The sequence below is a fragment of the Dermochelys coriacea genome, chromosome 1 (assembly GCF_009764565.3).
Source record: "Dermochelys coriacea isolate rDerCor1 chromosome 1, rDerCor1.pri.v4, whole genome shotgun sequence".
Classification (NCBI taxonomy): Eukaryota; Metazoa; Chordata; order Testudines; family Dermochelyidae; genus Dermochelys; species Dermochelys coriacea.
In genome coordinates, this window is record NC_050068.2 from 1,705,329 (window position 1) to 1,726,356 (window position 21,028).

Genomic DNA, 21,028 nt, shown 5'->3' on the forward strand with positions numbered 1-21,028 from the left:
TGCGGGTACCCATAGGAGTGCCGCTGATTTGAAGGTTTACATATTGATTATCACTACAAGTGGTTCCCTCCGTCCCCGGTAATAGCTCACCTTACCTGATCACTCTCGTTACAGTGTGTATGGTAAAACCCATTGTTTCTTGTTCTCTGTGTATATAAAATCTCTCCACTGTGTTTTCCACTGCATGCATCTGATGAAGTGAGCTGTAGCTCACGAAAGATTATGCTCAAATAAATTTGTTAGTCTCTAAGGTGCCACAAGTACTCCTAGGAGAACAAGGAATTTAAGTAGATCAACAAGAAGTGAAATCATTGCTAAATTTTCCCTGACCAGAGGATTTAACATGCACTGAAGTTAATGTTAGGAGAGTTTAATTATTTAAGGGAACACATTTGGAATTTTGCCATAATAACCAGATCTTTGTAGCATTTATTTAAAAAGATTGCAGAATTGGAGTGGGAGCCTGAACAAGAAAAAGATTTCTGTGATTTCTGGGAGAAGAGGTAGATACACTGGAGGGTAGGGATAGGATACAGAGGGCCCTAGACAGATTAGAGGATTGGGCCAAAAGAAATCTGATGAGGTTCAACAAGGACAAGTGCAGAGTCCTGCACTTAGGACAGAGGAATCCAATGCACTGCTTCAGATTGGGACCGAATGGCTCGGCGGCAGTTCTGCAGAAAAGGACTTAGGGGTTACAATGGACAAGAAGCTGGATATGAGTCAACAGTGTGCCCTTTTCACCAAGAAGGTCAATGACATTTTGGGATGTATAAGTAGGGGCATTGTCAGCAGATCAAGAGACGTGATCGTTCCCCTCTATTCGACATTGGTGAGGCCTCATCTGGAGTCCTGTGTCCAGTTTTGGGCCCCACACTACAAGAAGGATGTGGAAAAATTGGAAAATGTCCAGCGAAGGGCAACACAAATGATTAGGGGATTGGAACACATGACTTATGAGGAGAGGCTGAGGGAACTGGGATTGTTCAGTCTGCAGAAGAGAAGAATGAGGGGGGATTTGATAGCTGCTTTCAACTACCTGAAAGGGGGTTCCAAAGAGGATGGCTCTAGACTGTTCTCAGTGGTAGCAGATGACAGAATGAGGAGTAATGTTCTCAAGTTGCAGTGGGAGAGGTTTAGGTTGGATATTAGGAAAAATTTTCACTAGGAGGGTGGTGAAGCACTGGAATGCGTTACCTAGGGAGGTGATGGAATCTCCTTCCTTAGAAGTTTTTAAGGTCAGGCTTGACAAAGTCCTGTCTGGGATGATTTAGTTGGGGATTGGTCCTGCTTTGAGCAGGGGGTTGGACTAGATGACCTCCTGAGGTCCCTTCCAACCCTGATATTCTATAATTCTATTCTATAATTTAAAACAGGGTTTGGTACAAGCCCCAGCATTGAAATTCCCTGAGATAAACAAGCCATTTGTGATTAAGTTAGCAACAATCAAACAGAGACTTCCTGGAGAGTTGATGCAAGAAACAGAAAAGGGGAAGTTAATACCAGCTGCATATGAGTCTAGAAGATTAACCCGTATAGAGCAGAAGTTTGGAATTTGTGAAAGAGAATGCTTAGCTGCTGTGTGGGCCATTGAAGCTTTTGCTTTGACTAGTGGCACAGCTCTTATTGCAGGGGTGGGCAAAATTTTTGGGCCGAGGGCTACATCTGGGTGGGGAAATTGTATGCAGTGCTGAGGAAGGGGGTTGGAGTGTGGGAAGGAGTGCGGGGTGTGGGAGAGGGTGCGAAGTGCAGGAATGGGCTCAGGGTAAGAGACTGGGGCAGAGGAGGTATGTGGTTTGTATGAGGGGGTTCAGGGAAGGGGTTGGGGTGGAGGAAGGGTGTGGAGTAAAGGAGGGGGTTCAGGGAAGAGGTGCAGAAGGGGTGCAGACTGAGGGAGGGAGCTCAGGGCAGGAGGTTGGGGTGCAGGAAGGGTGAAGGGTATGACAGGGCAGGGGGTTGGGGTGCAGGAAGGGTGAAGGGTATGACAGGGTAGGGGGTTGGGGTGCAGGAGGGGGCTTAGGGCAGGGAGTTGGGGGGCAGGGTGCAGTAGGCTCCAGCCCGGCGCCGCTTACCTAAAGCAACTCTGGGGTGGCAGTGGCATGCTCCCGGGCCAGGGCAGGTTTTCTACACGCCTGCCCTGGCCCCACGTCATGCCACTCTGGGAAGCGGCCAGAACCATGTCCCTGTGCAGCCCCTGGGGAGGGGGTGACACAGGGCTCCACGCGCTGCCCTTGCCACGCCTCCAGGTACCTCCCCCAAAGCTACCATTGGCCGCGATTCCCCATTTTGTGCCAATGGGAGCTGGGGGGGGCGGTGCCTGGAGGCAAGGACAGTGCATGGAGCCCTCTGCCCTCCCCCTCCAGGCTGCAGGGATATGGTCTGGCCACTTCTGAGAGTGGCACGGGCCCTCCAGCACCACGGGGGCAATCCGGAGGGCTGGATCCAAAGCCCTGATGGGCCGGATCCGGACCACGGGCCATAGTTTGCCCACCCCTGCCCTATTGTAATACAAACACCTCACTCTCCCTTGAAATATATTTTATCAGGAAAACTGGAGGGAAAAGGAGTTTCAAATACCAGAATGGTCCAATGGACATTGATGTTAACTAGCAGAGATGTTACCTATGAGAATAACAAACAAGCATTCATGTTACCATATGCTCCCCTAAGGAAGGCAGAAGAAGATGAATACCCACTACCAGAAACCAAACCAAAGTTAGTTGAAAAAGCACCCCCAGTAAATGAAGTGTTAAGCCTCGGAGAAAAAGAAGTTTGATTCACAGATGGTAGTTCATACCATGAAAGGGGCAAACAATATTTGTGATATGTTGCTGTGCAAGTTAATGGGGAAACTATTTCTGGATCCATGGCATGACTTCAGGTTGGTGGCAGAGATCAGAGCTCTTAGTGATCTGTTTAAACATTGTATTGGGATTTGGAAAAAGAACCATTGGGAAACAACTGAGGGGAAAAATCTGATCCAAAAGGAGAATTGGAAATTTATTTATGATTAGTTGAAAGAACATCCTGGAAAATGAAAAGTAAGACATATTGGAAGTCATCAACGGTGAGGAGGGAATGAAAAATAGTAGCAAAGGAACCTTTAGGGGTTATGGTATTTACTAGAGCTTTAAGCGATAAAACAGGAGTCTGAAATTAAAGAAAGATGGGGAAATTGAAATATACAAGGGGGATATGCAGTGAATAAGAAAACAGGAGAGGTAAAGTGGGTACCTGACAGCTGACAGACTTCAAAGAAAAGAGCTAATTACCCTGTTTCACTGTATGGTTCACCAAGGAATAGAAAATACTCTCTTTAAGATAAACAGATTGGAATATGGCCTAAGGTGTGAGAAGACATAGAAATGTTTGTTAAAAACTATATACGATGTGCAGCAGATGGAAATAGACCACCAAATTTGGGACCCTTGTTACACCAAAGAATTCTAGGGCCATGGTGTAGAATATAAATTGATTATCATACTGCAGAGACCAGTGCCAAGAGGTTGTGGGAAGTAGTATTTAGTAGATATGGGACACCAAAAGTAATTGATTCAGATAATGTCCCACATTTTGTAGGAGAAATAATTCAAAAATTATTAAAATATTTAGGAATAAATATATTCCCTACCATCCTCAATCATCAGGGACAGTAGAAAGGATGAATCAGATTATCAAGCAAACCCTACACAAAGTGGTGCAAGAAACTGGCAAAGATTGGGACAATAAATTACCAATGGTGTTGCCAGCCATCCAGAGTAGTGATTGATTGGGTACTGGCTACCAGCCTTATTAAATTCTCTTTGAAGGCCTATGAGATTGTGGAACTCTTTATTATTCCCAGGAGGAGGAGGAGGAGGAGGAGGAGAAGCAGGAGGTGTCAGTCACCCAGTGGGTAAAGTAGTTACCAATAGGACTTAGGAAAATGGAGTTTAAACTGACTGATGCCATTGAAAAAGCAAGAGACTGTGTATTCTCATGTGGCTCAAGACAGCCTGGAGTCTAGATGGGTTGGATTATTTTTCATTATCAATAAAATTTCACCTACTATAGTGCAAATTAATAAAGGGGGAAAGGGAAAGTGGGTCCACACATCACAAGTAAAGTTATATCCTGAAGACTAAATAATATTTTTTTCATTTGTCTTTCAGAAAGGAAGGAATGCTCAATTGCACCAGAGATTATCCTGTACAGACTTTGGATTTGGAGTGTGCACACGGTGCTACAATTTTTGTAACTGGCTTACTGCTTATGCTTGCTTGGCTTTGCCTTCTTTGTTTAGTAGAAAGATTGTGTTGTGTGCATTATATTTTAGGAAAAAAAACAAATACCGGAGCACGAGCCAAAATAGAAGAGGTTAGTGTAAGTATTTAGAACAATACGGCCAGAAGTATTGGACATTATTCATATGGAATAATGGCCTTGGATTCAATATTAAGGATCCTAATAATTCAGGGAGAAGTAATTGAAGTCCCAACTATTGTGACCCAAATGATTTGGTTGGCAGGAATGCAAATAAACAAAAGTGCACAACATTCAGAGTTCAGAGAAGCAGCCATGTTAGTCTGTATTCTAAAAAAAGAAAAGGAGTACTTGTGGCACCTTAGAGACTAACAAATTGCATCCGATGAAGTGTAGCTCACGAAAGCTTATGGTCAAAAAAATGCGTTAGTCTCTAACGTGCCACAAGTCCTCCTTTTCTTTTTGCGAACATTCAGAGTGTGTGCCCTGAGCTTTACCTCTATTGCAAGCTTGGCAACAACAGTGGCGAGATGGGACTATCAGAAATAAAAGAGGTATAGGGGAAAACATTTTAGGTGGCATTGGTGCTGGAACTGGAATTTTAAACTCATTTGATATTGAGACATTACAAGGAAAAACGTCAGCCTTGGGTAAGATTTTGGGGGCTATTCAGACACATGTGACACAAAATTTTGGTGCATTATCAGAGCAAGGAATAAGAAGTGTGGAACTACAATTAAAACAACCCCAAGCCTCAAAAATGTCTCTAAATATGAATTTATTGGGTGTATCTGAAATTAACATCACAACTATATTAGCAATATGATGTGTACAAATGCAAATGTAAGGGATACAATACATAGACAAAATGGTCACTCTGTTAAATAATGGGCAATGGCCTTTTGAATGGTTCAGAGATCCTCATTATGGAATCAACGACTTATAGAATGGCGTAAGCATACTGAGTTTAACTGGAATCAAGCCACTCTGAGGGGAGAGGGAAGAGGGAAAAGGCAGAATTCTTTTACATAACACAGGGAAGAAAAGAAAAACAGCAATGGTGTGGATATTGCCGAAGATTATTAATGGAGAGTTATGGAAAATGGAAATAAGCGGCATGATGTTATTGACACAAACTGGGACCGTATAGACCATTGTTGCAACCAAGGTCATATAGTGGCACCAAATCTTGTACAAAGAAGCTATCTGTATGTGTGTATCATTTTTGTAGTTGAAGTTATGAATATTGGCTATGTACCTGTATCTCAATGTGTAGCATTAGTGAAGCATTTGGTCAGCTTCTTGAGAAAGGAATTTGCAGATAAAGTGCCCAATCAAGAAACACTTAACTGACAATGGACCTTGGAGACTTCAATCCACATGAAGGTCTTCCTGGGACATTCAAGGTAGCATATGAGCAATGGCTGCTCTCCCTGTAAAAGAACTGAGTCATGCATGAACATGTGACTTGCCCATGTGGCTACAAACTCCATGTTGTTGCTGTGATTTTGCACAGGAGAACAAAGGGGTTTCCACCCACAAGAGAGAGAATATAAAAGACCCTGGAAACCTGCCATTTTGTCTTCAGTCCTGCTTCTTACTTCTGGAGGAACCTTGCTACAAACTGAAGCTCTGAACAAAGGACTGAATGACCCATCTCAGCTGTGGATGTTCTTCAGAGACTTAATTTGAACCTGCCGTTTATTCCATCACTGCTACAAACCTGAACCAACAACATTGCCATTACTGTATGTAATTGATTCCATTTAACCAATTTTAGCCCTCATGTATATTTTTTTCTTTTAAGAAAAAAGAAATGGAGTACTTGTGGCACCTTAGAGACTAACAAATGTATTTGAGCATAAGCTTTTGTGATGAAGTGAGCTGTAGCTCATGAAAGCTTATGCTCAAATACATCTGTTAGTCTCTAAGGTGCCACAAGTATGCCTTTTCTTTTGTGGGTACAGACTAACATAGCTGCTGCTCTGAAACCTTTCTTTTTATGAATAAACTTTTAGATTTTAGATTCTAAAGGATTGGCAACAAAATGATTTGTGGGTAAGATCTTAATTATATATTGACCTGGGTCTTGGGCTTTGGGATTAAAAGAAACTTTTTTCTTTTACTGGGGTATTGGTTTTTGTAAACATTCTTCTCCATAACGAGTGGCACTGGTGGTGATACTGGGAAACTGGAGTGTATGAGGGAATTGCTTGTATGACTTATGGTTAGACAGTGGGGTGAAACTAAAGTCCTCTCTGTTGGCTGGTTTGGTGTGCCTTAATGGTAAAGGAAACCCAGCCTTGGGCTGTAACTGCCCTGCTCTAAGCAATTTGTCCTGAATTGATACTATCAGTTGTGTCCTGCCAGGGGTGGGATCATTAAAAGCAGGATACACTTGATTCAAGAAGAAGGGGGTTATAAATTTATTAGAATTAACAAAACATTGTGAAGAGTGGGGGGCAAAAAAGTGGGTGTGTCCGCAGCTAACTTGGACCTTAGAGGAATGTGATTTGAACCATTCAAGCGGACAATGTACCCTGCAATTTTTATCCTCTAATGGTTAAATTAATTATTTATTAACAATCAAAGTATTAATATAATCATCAATACAATAATTAAACACCTATTAATAAGTATTACTATTATTTATTATTAATAGCACAGGTTATTAATGGAATTAAGAGAATTAATTATTAATAGAATTATTTACTGAGGTCCTCTATTTTTGAAAAAAGACATTATTTGGGAATCAAAATATGTGGACTAGTCCTTTAATTTGGGGATACATTGGGAACAATGGGAAAAACTGATAGATGAGAGTGAGAAAATTAGGCAATATGCAAAAGATGCATCAAACTCTGCTCAATTGGGGAAAAAAACATTCTACTCAATGGTCAAATATTAAGATTGGGAAAAGGAGAAGAATCGACAGTTCATCACTGGTATGATGTTTTTAAAGGATGGTCTCCCAGTGTTACAGCTCTTCCAAATGTAATGTTACATGCTATTGTTATACTACTTGTATTAATGATTTTATTAGCCTTTTTTATGCTATGTTTATACTGCTGAATGAGAAAGCAACAAGAAGCTCTGGAATAAATAATATATAATTGTCTTTCTTGCAAAATTATAAAGTGATACAATAATTAATAGTATTAATCATGTGAAGGGGGAATGTTGGGATATGTACATATTTGTCTACATATAATCTATGTATCTGTGTAATGTGTTATAGGCCCTGGGGCCTAGTGTGGCTGGAGTGTGTTTGGAACACGAGTGCATGACTTGCATTTTGGCAACCGAAGCAAGAACTTAAAGGTCAAGTGATCAAACCCTATTTGTACAAAACAACTTTGTTGTGTCCTTGGAAAAATGAAGAATCAACAGATAAGGAAATAAAACCAGATGGACTGCCATGGAAATGTATAAGAATTGGAGGAAATGGTGCGCCTTGGATCATGGCTGCCTGCCCAGGACTGTCTCTTTGGAACAAAGGGTGAAGGCCCAGGCCAACAGAGACAAAAGACTAATGAGGTCACAAAGTGATTATAAATGCCAGCTTCACACATTTGCAATTTGGAGTCTTTCAATAATCCAGAACCCTGTTGGGATATGGCGTGGTATTCGTGGACTCCCCGCACCTTGTGACTGGACAGAACCCTGGCTGACCATTGGGACTCCTGACTAGTGGACTCTGGTATAGTATGTTTGGGGTATGAATGTGGAGTGAATGACGTTCATTCTGTAAACAATAAACAGTGTTTAGAATGTTATATACCAACACTGTTTCCGGTATCTGCCTGTCGACCCCCCCCTTAGAGAGGCCGCTGCTGCGGGTCTAAGAGTAACACTCTGTCATAGGGCCTTCAGTGGTCACGCAGCCTAGTGGCAAGATCGTCGGCAGATCGTCAGTTAGGGGCTGGTCCCCTACTTTACCCTTAGAGTCCTGGCTCGCTCATACCCTTAAACAAAGGACATGGATCTTGCTCCCAGCCGTGAGGGGGGGTTCAGGACCTGTTGCCTGAGCTGCTTCCTTTGTAAGCCCTTCAGTTTGGGGTGTGGCCCTGCTCGTTTAGTTTTCCTGCAGTTGGGGCTTGTCAGCAGAGCAGAGAAAGACTTACTTGCCTCCAATGGCTGTGTTGGCAGGCAGGTTTCGTCTATGTCTTCAGGAAGGCACACAGAGAACTCCTGACTCTTCACCAGTGAGCCCCTGACTAAGCCAGGCTCCCTTCTTTTCTCCCCCCTCCAGACCTCTGCAGGTATAATAGGGTGGGGCTAGCTGAACTCACAGGTATTCTTTAACCCCTGCTATGCCTGGCAGCCATCTCTCTGCTCTTTCACACACCCCCTTATCCACTTTTCGATCAAATCTTTCATTTTGTTTGCATATCCCACCTTACTCATACTAGTACCTCTCTTAAGACTCCAAAATTTCTCTTAAGACTCTGAAATTCCTTCCAAACCATTTCTATGAATTTACAAAAAATCTAAAGCATCTTCAATTGGCATTTTAAGGAATATATCCAGAGATATAAAAGTTACCTTTGCAACTAAAGTGGGCATCTTCTGGTCATCAAGAATCTTGTGAATCACACACAGCCTCTCAAAGATGTGTAGATTTTTGGAGAGGTGGGAATCAGTGAAGTGGGAGGGTTCTGCTTCTGCTTTTCCAGCATGTCCAATTGGTGTTACCACTTTCTTTCTTTCTTTCTTTCTTTCTTTCTTTCTTTCTTTCTTTCTTTCTTTCTCCTCAATTTCTTGTTGTTTTACTTCTATAGCCCTTCAGTGCTCAGCCTCCTCTCTGGCATCCTCTGCCTGCTTTAGGTCAAATTCTCCTAAGTTCTTTTTCATTTTCTAGAGCCCGTAATCTGAATAGCTCCAGTTTTGCAATTGCTTCCCTGTTTTCACTCATCTTGATGCTTTTCTGTCCCTACTTCTCTTTCCTGAAATAAGCAAACAGAAAATAACAAACTGGTATCCTATTTGACTGACCACCACCCAATATTCTAAACATTAACATAAGAATGGACACTTGATTTGCCAGAGTTTCTGATCTTTTCTATTTTTCCTCACTAAAATTTAACTTCCACTTTTTAAAAGATGCCTTTTTGCCTCTCACTGCTTCTTTTACTTTGTTGTTTACCCACAGTGACTCTTTTGTTTGTTTCTCTTACTATCTTTTAAAATTTGGGGTATACATTCAAGGTGAGCCTCTATTATGGTGTCTTTAAAAAGTTTCCATCTTGCAGCTTGCAGAGATTTCACTTTTAGCACAGGTTTCAGAGTAGCAGCCGTGTTAGTCTGTATTCGCAAAAAGTAAAGGACTACTTGTGGCACCTTAGAGACTAACAAATTTATTAGAGCATAAGCTTTTGTGAGCTACAGCTCACTTCATCGGATGCATTTGGTGGAAAAAACAGAGGAGAGATTTATATACACACACACAGAGAACATGAAACAATGGGTTTATCATACACACTGTAAGGAGAGCGATCACTTAAGATAAGCTGTTGGTGATGGCTTATCTTAAGTGATCGCTCTCCTTACAGTGTGTATGATAAACCCATTGTTTCATGTTCTCTGTGTGTGTGTATATAAATCTCTCCTCTGTTTTTTCCACCAAATGCATCCGATGAAGTGAGCTGTAGCTCACGAAAGCTTATGCTCTAATAAATTTGTTAGTCTCTAAGGTGCCACAAGTAGTCCTTTACTTTTAGCACAGTTTCCTTTAATTTCTGTTTAACTAACCTCCTTGGTTTTTTGTGTAGTTCCTGTTTCTGAAATTAAATGCTACAGTGTTGGGCTTCTGTGGTGTTTTTCCTGCCACAGGAATATGTAATTTAATTATATTATTGTCACTATCACCAAGCGGTCCAGCTATACTCGCCTCTTGGATGAGATCCTGTGCTCCACTTAGGACTAAATCAAGAATTGCCTCTCCTCTGAGTTCCAGGACCAGCTGCTCCAAGAAGCAGTCAGGTAAGGTGTCAAGAAACTTCATCTCTGTATCCTGTCCTGAGGTGACATGTACCCAGTCAATATAGGGATAATTGAAATCCCCCATTATTATTGAAAGAAAAGGAGTACTTGTGGCACCTTAGAGACTAACAAATTTATTTGAGCATAAGCTTTCTTGAGCTACAGCTCACTTCATCAGATGTGATAAGTGAGCTGTAGCTCACGAAAGCTTATGCTCAAATAAATGTTAGTCTCTAAGGTGCCACAAGTACTCCTTTTCTTTTTGCGAATACAGACTAACATGGCTGCTACTCTGAAACCTGTCATTATTATTGAGGTTTTTTTAATTTTAATAACCTCTCTAATCTCTATGAACATTTCACAGTCACTATCACCATTCTGGCCAGGTGGTCGGTAATATATCCCTACCGCTATATTCTTATTATTGGAGCATGGTATTTCCATCCATAGAGATTCTATGATACAGTTTGATTCATTTACAATTTTTACTTCATTTGATTCTACGCTTTCTTTCATATATAGTGCCACTTCCCTACCAGCATGACATGTTCTGTCCTTCTGATATATTTTGTACCCTGGTATTACTGTGTCCCATTGATTACGTCATTCCGCCAAGTTTCTGTGGTGCCAATGGGACTCTTTTTTTTTTTATTTGACTGTTTCTGATCAGACTCTACCTGTATTTTATCATTTTGCAACCTCTCGTCCTCACTAGGACATAGAGATTGTCTATTAATAGATCCTCCCCTAAGGGATGTCTGAATCATGTGCTCCTCCTCACCTGTTGGCTTTCTTCCAGTCCTTAGTTTAAAAATTGTTCTACGACCATTTTAATTTTAAGTGCCAGCAATCTGGTTCCATTTTGGTTTAGGTGGAGCCTATTCTTCCTGAATAGACTCCCCCTTTCCCAAAAGTTTCCCCATTCCCTGATAAATCTAACCCTCTCCTCCCTGCACCATCGTCTCATCCATGCATGGAGACCCTGCAGCTCTGTCTGTCTAACTGGCCCTGTGTGTGGGACTGGGAGTATCTCAGAGAATGCTACCATCAAGGTCCTGTTCTCCAATCTCTCACCTAGCAGCTTAAATTTGGCCTCCAGGACCTCTCTCCTATCCTTCCCTAAGTCATTTGTGCCTATATGTACCACGACCACTGGCTTCTCCCTAACACTACACATAATTGTATTTAGATGTCTCGAGAGATCTGCAACCTTCACACCAGGCAGGCAAGTCACCATGCTGTTCTCCTGGTCATAACAATCCCAGCTATCCATGTTTCTAACATCTCACTCAAAATCTCTGTAGCAGGGTATAAAGTGGGAATCTCACACAGAACAACAAGCTGTGCATTTCACCCTGCTGCAGCACCACTGCGACAGATGCAATCCAGAACTGGGTGCTGCTGAGGCCTCTGGAATACTAATCTGGGTCCCCTCTCACAGTGCGAGGTCATGACAAGCTACAGAACCCTTCAGGTCCTGCACTCAATCATGCATTCACAGACAGGGACACACCCAGCTACGTTACATGAATTCTTTCTCCAGCCACTCAAGAACCAACAAAAGGGAGGCTCCAGCCAGTTCCCCTCAGCTCCCCAGCCTAGGCGCCCAGAGCTGTACCATCTTCCCCTGGTCAGAAGGCTGACCAGTATAAATTTATTATCCAGTCTGCCCATCCCTCAATGTGGAGAGGACAATGCACCATGTTCTGGTGTGTACCAAAGGAGAAAAGCAAGCCGAAGTACAAAGCAAAGGAAAATGAGAGTGGTTTTTCCCATTACCTATCACATGTGACCCTCTGGAAAAAGTCCCTCTCACTTTCCTTGTTCAGTTTCCTGGATCAACAGACCTTTTGCTACTGTATCTGCAGAGCCATTCGTCCTGTCCATTCTCCTCATCATCTTCATGTCAAATCCCAAAGGAAGGTAGCCTCCTTGCAACCCAAGCACTGCCTGGATCGATATCTGGGAAAGTACTTAAGGTGGTTGGGTGGTATACTTGGTTTATGCCCATTACTAGTAGTCTTGTCATGCCACTTGTGATGTGTTGGATCACAGAAACTCCCTGGGGGTTGCCAACTGATGTGCCAAGACTACTTCTGCTCCTGCCCTTCAGCTTAGGACTTCAGTGCCATGCCTGGTTTGAACCAGATCTGCTAGCCTGCTGCAAACCAAGACCCAGGTCTGAACCACGTCCCCTAACAGCTGTAGGCTTACTTGAAAGCAACTTGGGAAGTGTTTCTGTCCTTGACACTCAATCCTTTTGACCCATAAACTCATAAATTGTTTGCCCTCTATGCAAGTCTACATGCAAGTCTATGTCTAGTACGGTAATAAAATTGAATAGAGATAAAAACCTCACCAGTTCCAGTAATATTTCTTTTAGAGACTAGTCTCCTTCTAGTCTGGGTCCAGCAATCACTCCCCCCTCCCCCCCATAGCTATTGTCCTTTAATCCAGTTTCTTTCAAGTATCCTTGGGGGTGGAGAGGCTCTCTCTTTAGCCAGCTGAAGACCAAATGGAGGGGTCTCCCAGGGGTTTAAATAGACTTTCTCTTGTAGGTGGAGACCCCCTCCTCTCTCCTATGCAAAGTCCAGCTACAAAATGGAGTTTTGGAATCACCTGGGCAAGTCGCATCTCCATGCATGACTGAGTTCCTTACCAGCCAAGCCACATTCCTGGGAAAGCTCAGATGTGGATTGGCATCTCCAAGTTCATTGCTGGCTTAAGGGCTTCTTAATTGGGCACTTACTGAGAATAGTCTTTTCTCAGGAACCTGACCAACTGCTTCACTAAAACCTAATTAGAATCAGAAAAGTATACAGCCAATATTCATAACTTAGAATAAAAAAATGATACATGCATACAAATAGGATTGATAGATTCAGTAGATCATAACCTCTACAGAGATAAGTTACATGGCCTACGTAGCATAAATCATATTCCAGTTATGTCATATATATATATATATATATATATATATATAATTTCCATAAAGCCTTATGGGGGGCACCGTCACACCACTTAAGCTTTTGGAACCCACATAACAACTGGCCATGTAGTGGCTTTTGTCTGTACACCCACTTCAGAATTAAATGGTCTTTTACTCTAGTAATGTGTCCCTAGCAAGAACACTGCCAAACTGACACAGCTCATAGGTACAGTTGATCTTGTGCTGCCACCTGATGAGGAGCAGCTGCTGGAGACCAGGAGCATTCAAAACGTCAGCCCGGAGTTCCTCATCCCCCACATATTGCTTCCATCCACTGGTCTATAGATCTGAAGCTTTCTAGCAAGCCCGCTGCCACGACATCCTCAAAAAGGCTGTGGAAGGGAACATGGCAACAGCTGCTGCTGTACCTGAGCACACATCTTTTAGATTTCAGAGTAGCAGCCATGTTAGTCTGTATCAGCAAAAAGAACAGGAGTACTTGTGGCACCTTAGAGACTAACAAATTTATTAGAGCATAAGCTTTCGTGGGCTACAGCCCACTTCATCGGATGCATAGAATGGAACATATGCTAAAAAGAAATATTTATACATACAGATAAGTTGGAAGTTGCCATACAAACTGTGAGAGGCTAATTACTTAAGATGAGCTATTATCAGCAGCAGGAAAAAAAACTTTTGTAGTGATAATCAAGATGGCCCATTTAGACAGTTGACAAGAAGGTGTGAGGATACTTAACTTTAGGGAAATAGATTCAGTTTGTGTAATGACCCAGCTACTCTCAGGCTCTATTCAAACCCAAATTAAGGGTATCTAGTTTGCATATTAATTCAAGCAAAACTCCCCTTGGAGTATGAACTGTGTAAAGACCTCAGGATCCAGCTGTGTGTTAATGCAGACACCTTGTTACTTCCTCCTCTTCCAATTCAGGGCTCTGATTGTTCTGATTGCTCTTACTTGACTTTTATCCCCTGGAAAGAATGGAGGTGCTAGGGCTCCTCAGTGGAATAATTATATGAAATTTTCAACATGGTCAAGACATATTTGTTCCTAACTTCATCATAGAAGTCTGCAAAACAGGTATGCCTGAAACTTTCAAAAAACAATTCAGTCCAAAGCAGATACCCAGCATGGGAAATCTTGAAGTTTGTCAAACTTATCATCATCATCAACATCATCACTCCCATAACCTCATTGTTTGTTGGGGCACTATCACTGATGAACAATCTATAAATTGTCTTCAGGCCTGATGATCCTGTGTAAGTATTTGAGTCTCTGCAATGTCCATTCCTGTCAACTCTTTTCTGTTGTCAATCCATCACTTCTTCTGTCTATCTCTTTTTCTCTTCTCCTTTACTGTCTCTTGGAGGATGATCTTGGATAGGCCAGACGATCTTGTTACATGATCATACCACTTGAGCTTGTGCTTCTTCATGGTCATCAGAAGGTCTTCATATGACCCAGAGCATTGAATAATGATGTTGCGGACCTCTTCGTTAGTGACGTGGTCGAAGTAGGAGATGCCTAGGATTTTACGTAAGTATTTCATCTCTACAACCTGTATTTTCCATTCAAGTTCTGCCATAAGGGTCCATGTCTTGCACACAAAACAAAAAAATGGAGATGACCAGTGCATGCAGCTGTTTCAATTTGGATTCCAGGGAGATGTTCTTGTTCTTTCAAATTGGCCTTAGCTTTGCGCAGTTCTTGCCAGAATTTCTGCCTTTAATCCTTCATCAATGACAATTGCTCCCAAACACTTGAAATGTTTCACTCTCTCCAGCTCTTGTCCACTGACAGTGATATATGAACTGATCCTGTCACGTTTGTTTGTCATCAGCTTTGTTTCCTCTGCACTGATTTCCATGCCATATTTTGCGGAGGTTTCATCCAATCATTTCATAAAGTTGGCAAGTTCATCTTTGCTACTGTTGGGATGGTGCCAAACTGGTGTGGCTACACTGAATGAATGATGTGAGCATAACTTGACACGACTTCAACATGGCTGGATGACGGCAGAGGATGCTGGGAGCAGGTCCCCTTTAAGAAGAAGTGAATTTGATGAAGAACTGGCAAAGCCTGCGTGTGCAGTCAATGTTGAACCTATTGTCGGTAAATATAGGCGCAGTAAATATCACATGTCTAAAGTTCAGGTATGGAGCACAGACTGACCTGGTTATAATGACCTTGCAGCAGAATGTCATGCAGAGAGCCAGAGTGAATGACTGAGTAAACGTGGGGTGACCTTTACATGGTGCCACTCCCTCTAGCCCCTTCTAAAATACAAATTAGGTAAAAAATAATAACCACATACCCACTGGACATGCTTTTAAGTCATAGGACTCCTTTGAGGAAAAAGAGTATAACAATCAAGCAAATTAAATTACTGGTTAGTTGGGATCCCTTAAATATGACCCTTGAAGAAGTTTGCAACACTGATAAACATGACTTCGTGGGCTCGAGTAGGACTGTGAACCAAAGGAGTCTCAACACAATCCAATCCTTGCCTCGAGGGCATCCGAGACAGACCAGAGGGCTGAGAAGAGCAGACAAAGAGAAAAGAAGCCGTATATAAAATTGGTAACCACCTTTTCTGTGTGCCAAGCAGCACTCTGTGGAGCCAGCACAGGAACTACTTGTGTATCTCTATGAAAAAGAGGCTCATTTAGGGGAATGTATAACTCTTAATGTATAGCTTTGTCTAACATAGGAGTTATGTGCTTGATATAACCCATCACCACTTGTGTAATTCCTTCTCAATAAAATGCTGTGTATTGCAGATAATTCTTGTGGATGTTTTCACTGGTAGGACAGTAACCCTCTCCACTGGGAGCCATTAAAGACCCATTTCAGGGGTTGTAGCTCCCTCTATTTTGTAGCAGAGGGTGGTTTATTATCATATCTACATGAATAGGTCATTAAACTGAAACAGTATTGTCTCTGGACTGGTTGCTCAATAAGAGCTTGGTATCATGGATCACTGGTGCTGACCAACTAATTTAAATATTGGTCTGAAGCAGTTCTGACTATTATTATTCACAACTCGGGGCTTGCAAATGCAGACAGTGAGGCAACATCATACTGGTGCTGAAGGGGATGCCCCAGTATCCCCAGTTATGATTGAGGGGTATTTACTGAGACAGGCGGTCAAGGTTCCTTCCCCACTCTGAACTCTAGGGTACAGATGTGGGGACCTGCATGAAAACCTCCTAAGCTTACTTTTACCAACTTAGGTTAAATCTTCTCCAAGGTACAAACTATTTTACCCTTTGCCCTTGGACTTCCACTGCCACCACCAAACGTCCGGGTTTATTTTTTGAGAAAGAGTTGTTTGGAACCATCTTTCCCCCCAAAATCCAAACCAAAACCATGCACCTCCCTGCCTGGGGAAGGCTTGATAAAAATCCTCATCAATTTGTAGAGGTGACCACAGACCCAAACCCTTGGATCTTAAGAACGATGAAAAAAAGCATTCAATTTCTTACAAGAAGAATTTTAATAAAAGAAAAGGTAAAAGGAATCACCTCTGTAAAATCAGGATGGTAAATACCTTACAGGGTAATTAGATTCAAAACATAGAGAATCCCTCTAGGCAAAACCTTAAGTTTTTAGTTTTAACCTTAAGAAGACACAAAGACAAGAATATCCATTCTATTCAGCACAGTCTAATTTCTCAGCCATTTAAAGAAATCAGAAACTAACACATCTCTAGCTCAATTACTTACTAAATTCTAAGACACCATTCCTGTTCTGTCCCCAGCAAAAGCATCACACAGAGAGACAGACCCTTTGTTTTTCCCTCCCTCCAGCTTTGAAAGTATCTTGTCTCCTCATTGGTCATTTTAGTCAGGTGCCAGAGAGGTTATCCTAGCTTCTTAACCCTTTACCGGTGAAAGGATTTTCCCTCTGGCCAGGAGGGATTTTAAAGGTGCTTACCCTTCCCTTTGTATTTATGACACAGGCATGTGAAGATCTTGGCTCTGATCCCTGGCTGCCAAATGCTGTTCCTGTCCTGTTTGGGAAGGGTGCTTGAATGCAATGGTATTAAAATATCAGACTTGTGGCACTCCCATCCCTAACAAGGAACAAATGGCAAATGCTGCTGTTTGGATTATGTATCAGGCTGTGAATAAGTTTGCAGAGGAGCATGAGATCTGGAAACATGAGAAAGAAAATTTGCAACAGGAGCTGGAGAAGCTGAGATTGCAAAATGAGGGGATAAAAAGAGATTTTCAAATTGCTCTGACAGAAAATATAACCAATGGAATGTGATATGAATGCACAAATGCAGGAAAAACAAAAGTATAAATTGGAGGAAAAAAGGTTTTAAAGAGTCTGTGTCAGATTTAACTAAACAGACTACAAAGCCACCTTTAAAAGAAAATAATAAGAAATGCTGTAAAGTGATTAATAAGCTGTTCTCAAATTGGGATAAAAGGACTTCCTTTCACCCAACTCCCTAGGAGCTAGGGGAGAGAGAGGTTGTCCTCCATGTCATTACACAGTCCCAGATCCTTCCATGTCAGTCCCACACTTATATCTGTTCCCAGACAGGTCCCATCCCCATTCATCTGCTTGCTAATATCGATTCCCAGATCCCCCTCCCCCATCAGCACCACGCTAATATCCATTCACAAACCACCTGCCCCATCAGCCCCATACTAATATCCATTCTAAACCCTCCACCCTGCACTCCCATCACCTCCACCCCAGGACGCTAGGGTCCCACACCACTAATTCTTCCCCGCCCCCCCAGTTTTCAGATGGAAAGTCCAGTCAAAAAGTGGATCTGGCAGTGTCCAGTTACAGCAGAGTGGGGGTCACAACCATGTCATTAACTCACATCAGCCCCTGCTCAATTAGGGCTGCCTCCTACAAGCAGGAAGGATCCTCATCAGGCTTCTGAAACTCCCGTTCCAGCCCTGGCACATATAGGATGCAACTGGGGTAGAGAGGGGGGTGGAGACGATCCAGTGAGTAATAGGGATAGTGGAGGAGAGGAGGGAGTGACAAGGGCAGAGCCATGGGGGAAGAGGTGGGGGAAAGTGCAGGTCCTCAGGTGTCCAGTTACCAGCAATAAGAAATGTGGCAACCCTGTGAGTTGGATTTCCCAGATTGTCAGGTTAATACAGCACTGTAAGGTAAAGAAAGGCTGTAATGTCTCTTTGGCAGCCTTGTCAATGATTCAGGGAAGGGAGCAGAGCAAATTGTCACCAGCCAGATCTCCACGGAGCTTGGTCTGAGAGTCAGAGCACCAGAAGAAAACTTTATTCCATATGAGTAATGTACCAGAGTAAGCTGTCCCGGATCTGTTTGGTCCTCACCCCGTAGATGATGGGGTTCAGCATGGAGGGCAGTAGAATGTACATGTTGGCCATGAGAATGTGGAAATGCGGGGGCACATTGTGGCCAAACCGGTGTGTGAGGAAGGAGAAGAGACCTGGGATATAAAATGCTAAAATGACACAGAGGTGGGAGCCACAGGTCCCAAAAGTCTTTAACCGGGCATCTTTTGTGGGGAGGCTGAAGATGGCCCTGAGGATCTGGATATAGGACACAGTGATAAAAAACACATCCAGACCAATCACCAAGAATGCCACAAGGAGGCCGTAGTAACTACTGATGCGTATGTCAGCGCAGGCCAGCTTCACCACGGCTATGTGCTCACAGTACGTGTGGGAGATGATGTTGGTTCTGCAATATGGCCACCGCCTTGACAGGAAAGGAAAGGGCAGCGCAAGAATGCTGCCACGCAGCACCACGGCCAGGCCGATCTTGGCAACCACGGGTTTTTGTCAGGATGGTGGAATGTCTCAGGGGATCACAGATGGCCACGTAACGATCCAAAGCCATGGCCACAACGATTCCAGACTCCATCACTATGAAACAGTGAATGAAGTAGAGCTGAGTGAGGCACAAACTAAAATCTATCTCCATGGAATTGAACCAGAAGATGCTCAGCATTTTAGGCACGGTGGATGTAGAAATAACCAGGTCAGTGACGGCCAGCATGCAGAGGAAATAGTACATGGGCTCATGGAGCCTCGGCTCTGTCTTCACAATAAACAGGATGGTGAAGTTCCCCAAGAGGGTGATGGTGTACATAGCACAGAAGGGGATGGAGATCCAGACATGGGCCGCCTCCAGGCCAGGAATGCCCAGCAGGATGAAGGTGGAGGGGTTGGAGAAGTCAGTTGTGTTGGAATCTAACATGGAGTAGGAGAGAAGGTCTCCAACTTTGAGGCAGAGGGGTGTCGCCTGCACGTTCTGTAAATTGCCTCTACTTGCTGTATGTGCGCAGCACCATAGGATGGTGGTCACATGAGAAATGCCTGGATGGAGAGACAATGCCATTATGAGACAAAACATGCACAACTGGAGGCTGTCCTCATGGGTGAATCAAATTGATCACTTTTCACACACTGGAAAATGATATTTCCTTTATTCAGCTAAACAAATTCCGAATAACTGACCCTAATAATGCCATTCCATTCTTGACGGTGCTCCATGAGTCAATAATTCCTACATATCATGATGTGGGAAACCTTAATAGGCACCAGGAGGAAACATGTGTGGGGATAGTGGTTTCCATCATTATTCCTTATTTCAATGAAAGCCAAGCTAGAATAAACAATATGAGCACAGACCAGCCTTTGGTTTTTAACACCCGAAACCCCCAATCAGATTCTTAAAAAACAGAAATGTATTTGAAGAACAAAAAAAGATAAAAAGAAAAGGAGTACTTGTGGCACTTTAGAGACTAACAAATTTATTTGAGCATAAGCTTTCTTGAGCTACAGCTCACTTCATCGGATGAAACGGACAGTTATTCTACTACTTGGATTTACCAAGCCAGTAACAAAACAGCTTTCACAAGATTTTACTGGTTACACAGAAGCCAAAACACAGGTCCCTCAAAGCCACCAAGCCTTTGGCTTTCACCCAAACAGCCAAGTCAAGTATGATGATGATCATATAAAATCCTATGGCACCTTAGAGACTAACAAATTTATTTGAGCATAAGCTTTCGTGAGCTCACGAAAGCTTATGCTCAAATAAATTTGTTAGTCTCTAAGGTGCCACAAGTACTCCTTTTCTTTTTGCGAATACAGACTAACACGGCTGCTACTCTGAAACCTGTCATTATGCAAGGTAAAAAAAGATAAGAGAACAACTCTGTGAGATCAGAATGGAAGATAATCTTACAGGCAGTCAGATTCAAAATATAGAGAATCCTTCTAGGTATAACCTTAAGTAACAAAAAGACACAAAAACAGGAATACACATTTCCTCCAGCACAGTGAATTTCACAAGCCAAAACAAAGAAAACCTAACACATTTTCTAGCTAGATTACTTACTAACTTTACAGGAGTTGGAGGGCTTGCATCCTTGATCTTTTCCCAGCAAAGGTATCACACAGACAGACAAAATCCTTCCCCTTCCGCTCCAGATTTGAAAGCATCTTGTCCCCTCATTGGTCATTTTGGGTCAGGTGCCAGCGAGGTTACCTGAGCTTCTTAACCCTTTACAGGTAAAATGACTTTGCCTCTGGCCAGGAGAGATTTTATAGCACTGTATACAGACAGGTGGTTACCCTTCCCTTTATATTTATAACAACATGTGCCAGGCAGAAACATCCCGGCTAGAACACATCTCAGGGAAAATATCTGGACGACATTGATAGCAGCTCAATGGAAACACCTGCTCATTTGCAGTAGTGGCCAAACAAAGACAATGATTGGATGCCTAAGGAATGGGATGCAGAATAACCTGGTGTGGAAATGTGCTCAGTTTTGGTCACCGAGTCCCTATAAAGGATATAGTAGATAGAAAGGGGGTTTCAAAGACAGGCTAT

The 21,028-nt window shown here is 42.7% G+C and overlaps 1 protein-coding gene and 1 pseudogene across 1 annotated transcript; one reads left to right on the forward strand and one right to left on the reverse strand.

Moving 5' to 3' along the window:
- Positions 1–21,028, forward strand: part of LOC119863297 — a 106,928-nt pseudogene that overhangs the window by 37,150 nt on the left and 48,750 nt on the right.
- LOC119861184 (putative olfactory receptor 52P1) lies at positions 18,440–19,490 on the reverse strand. The gene is given in 2 exon segments (XM_038415899.2): positions 18,440–18,964; positions 18,966–19,490. Coding segments are annotated over 2 exon segments (945 nt in total). The 5' UTR covers positions 19,386–19,490.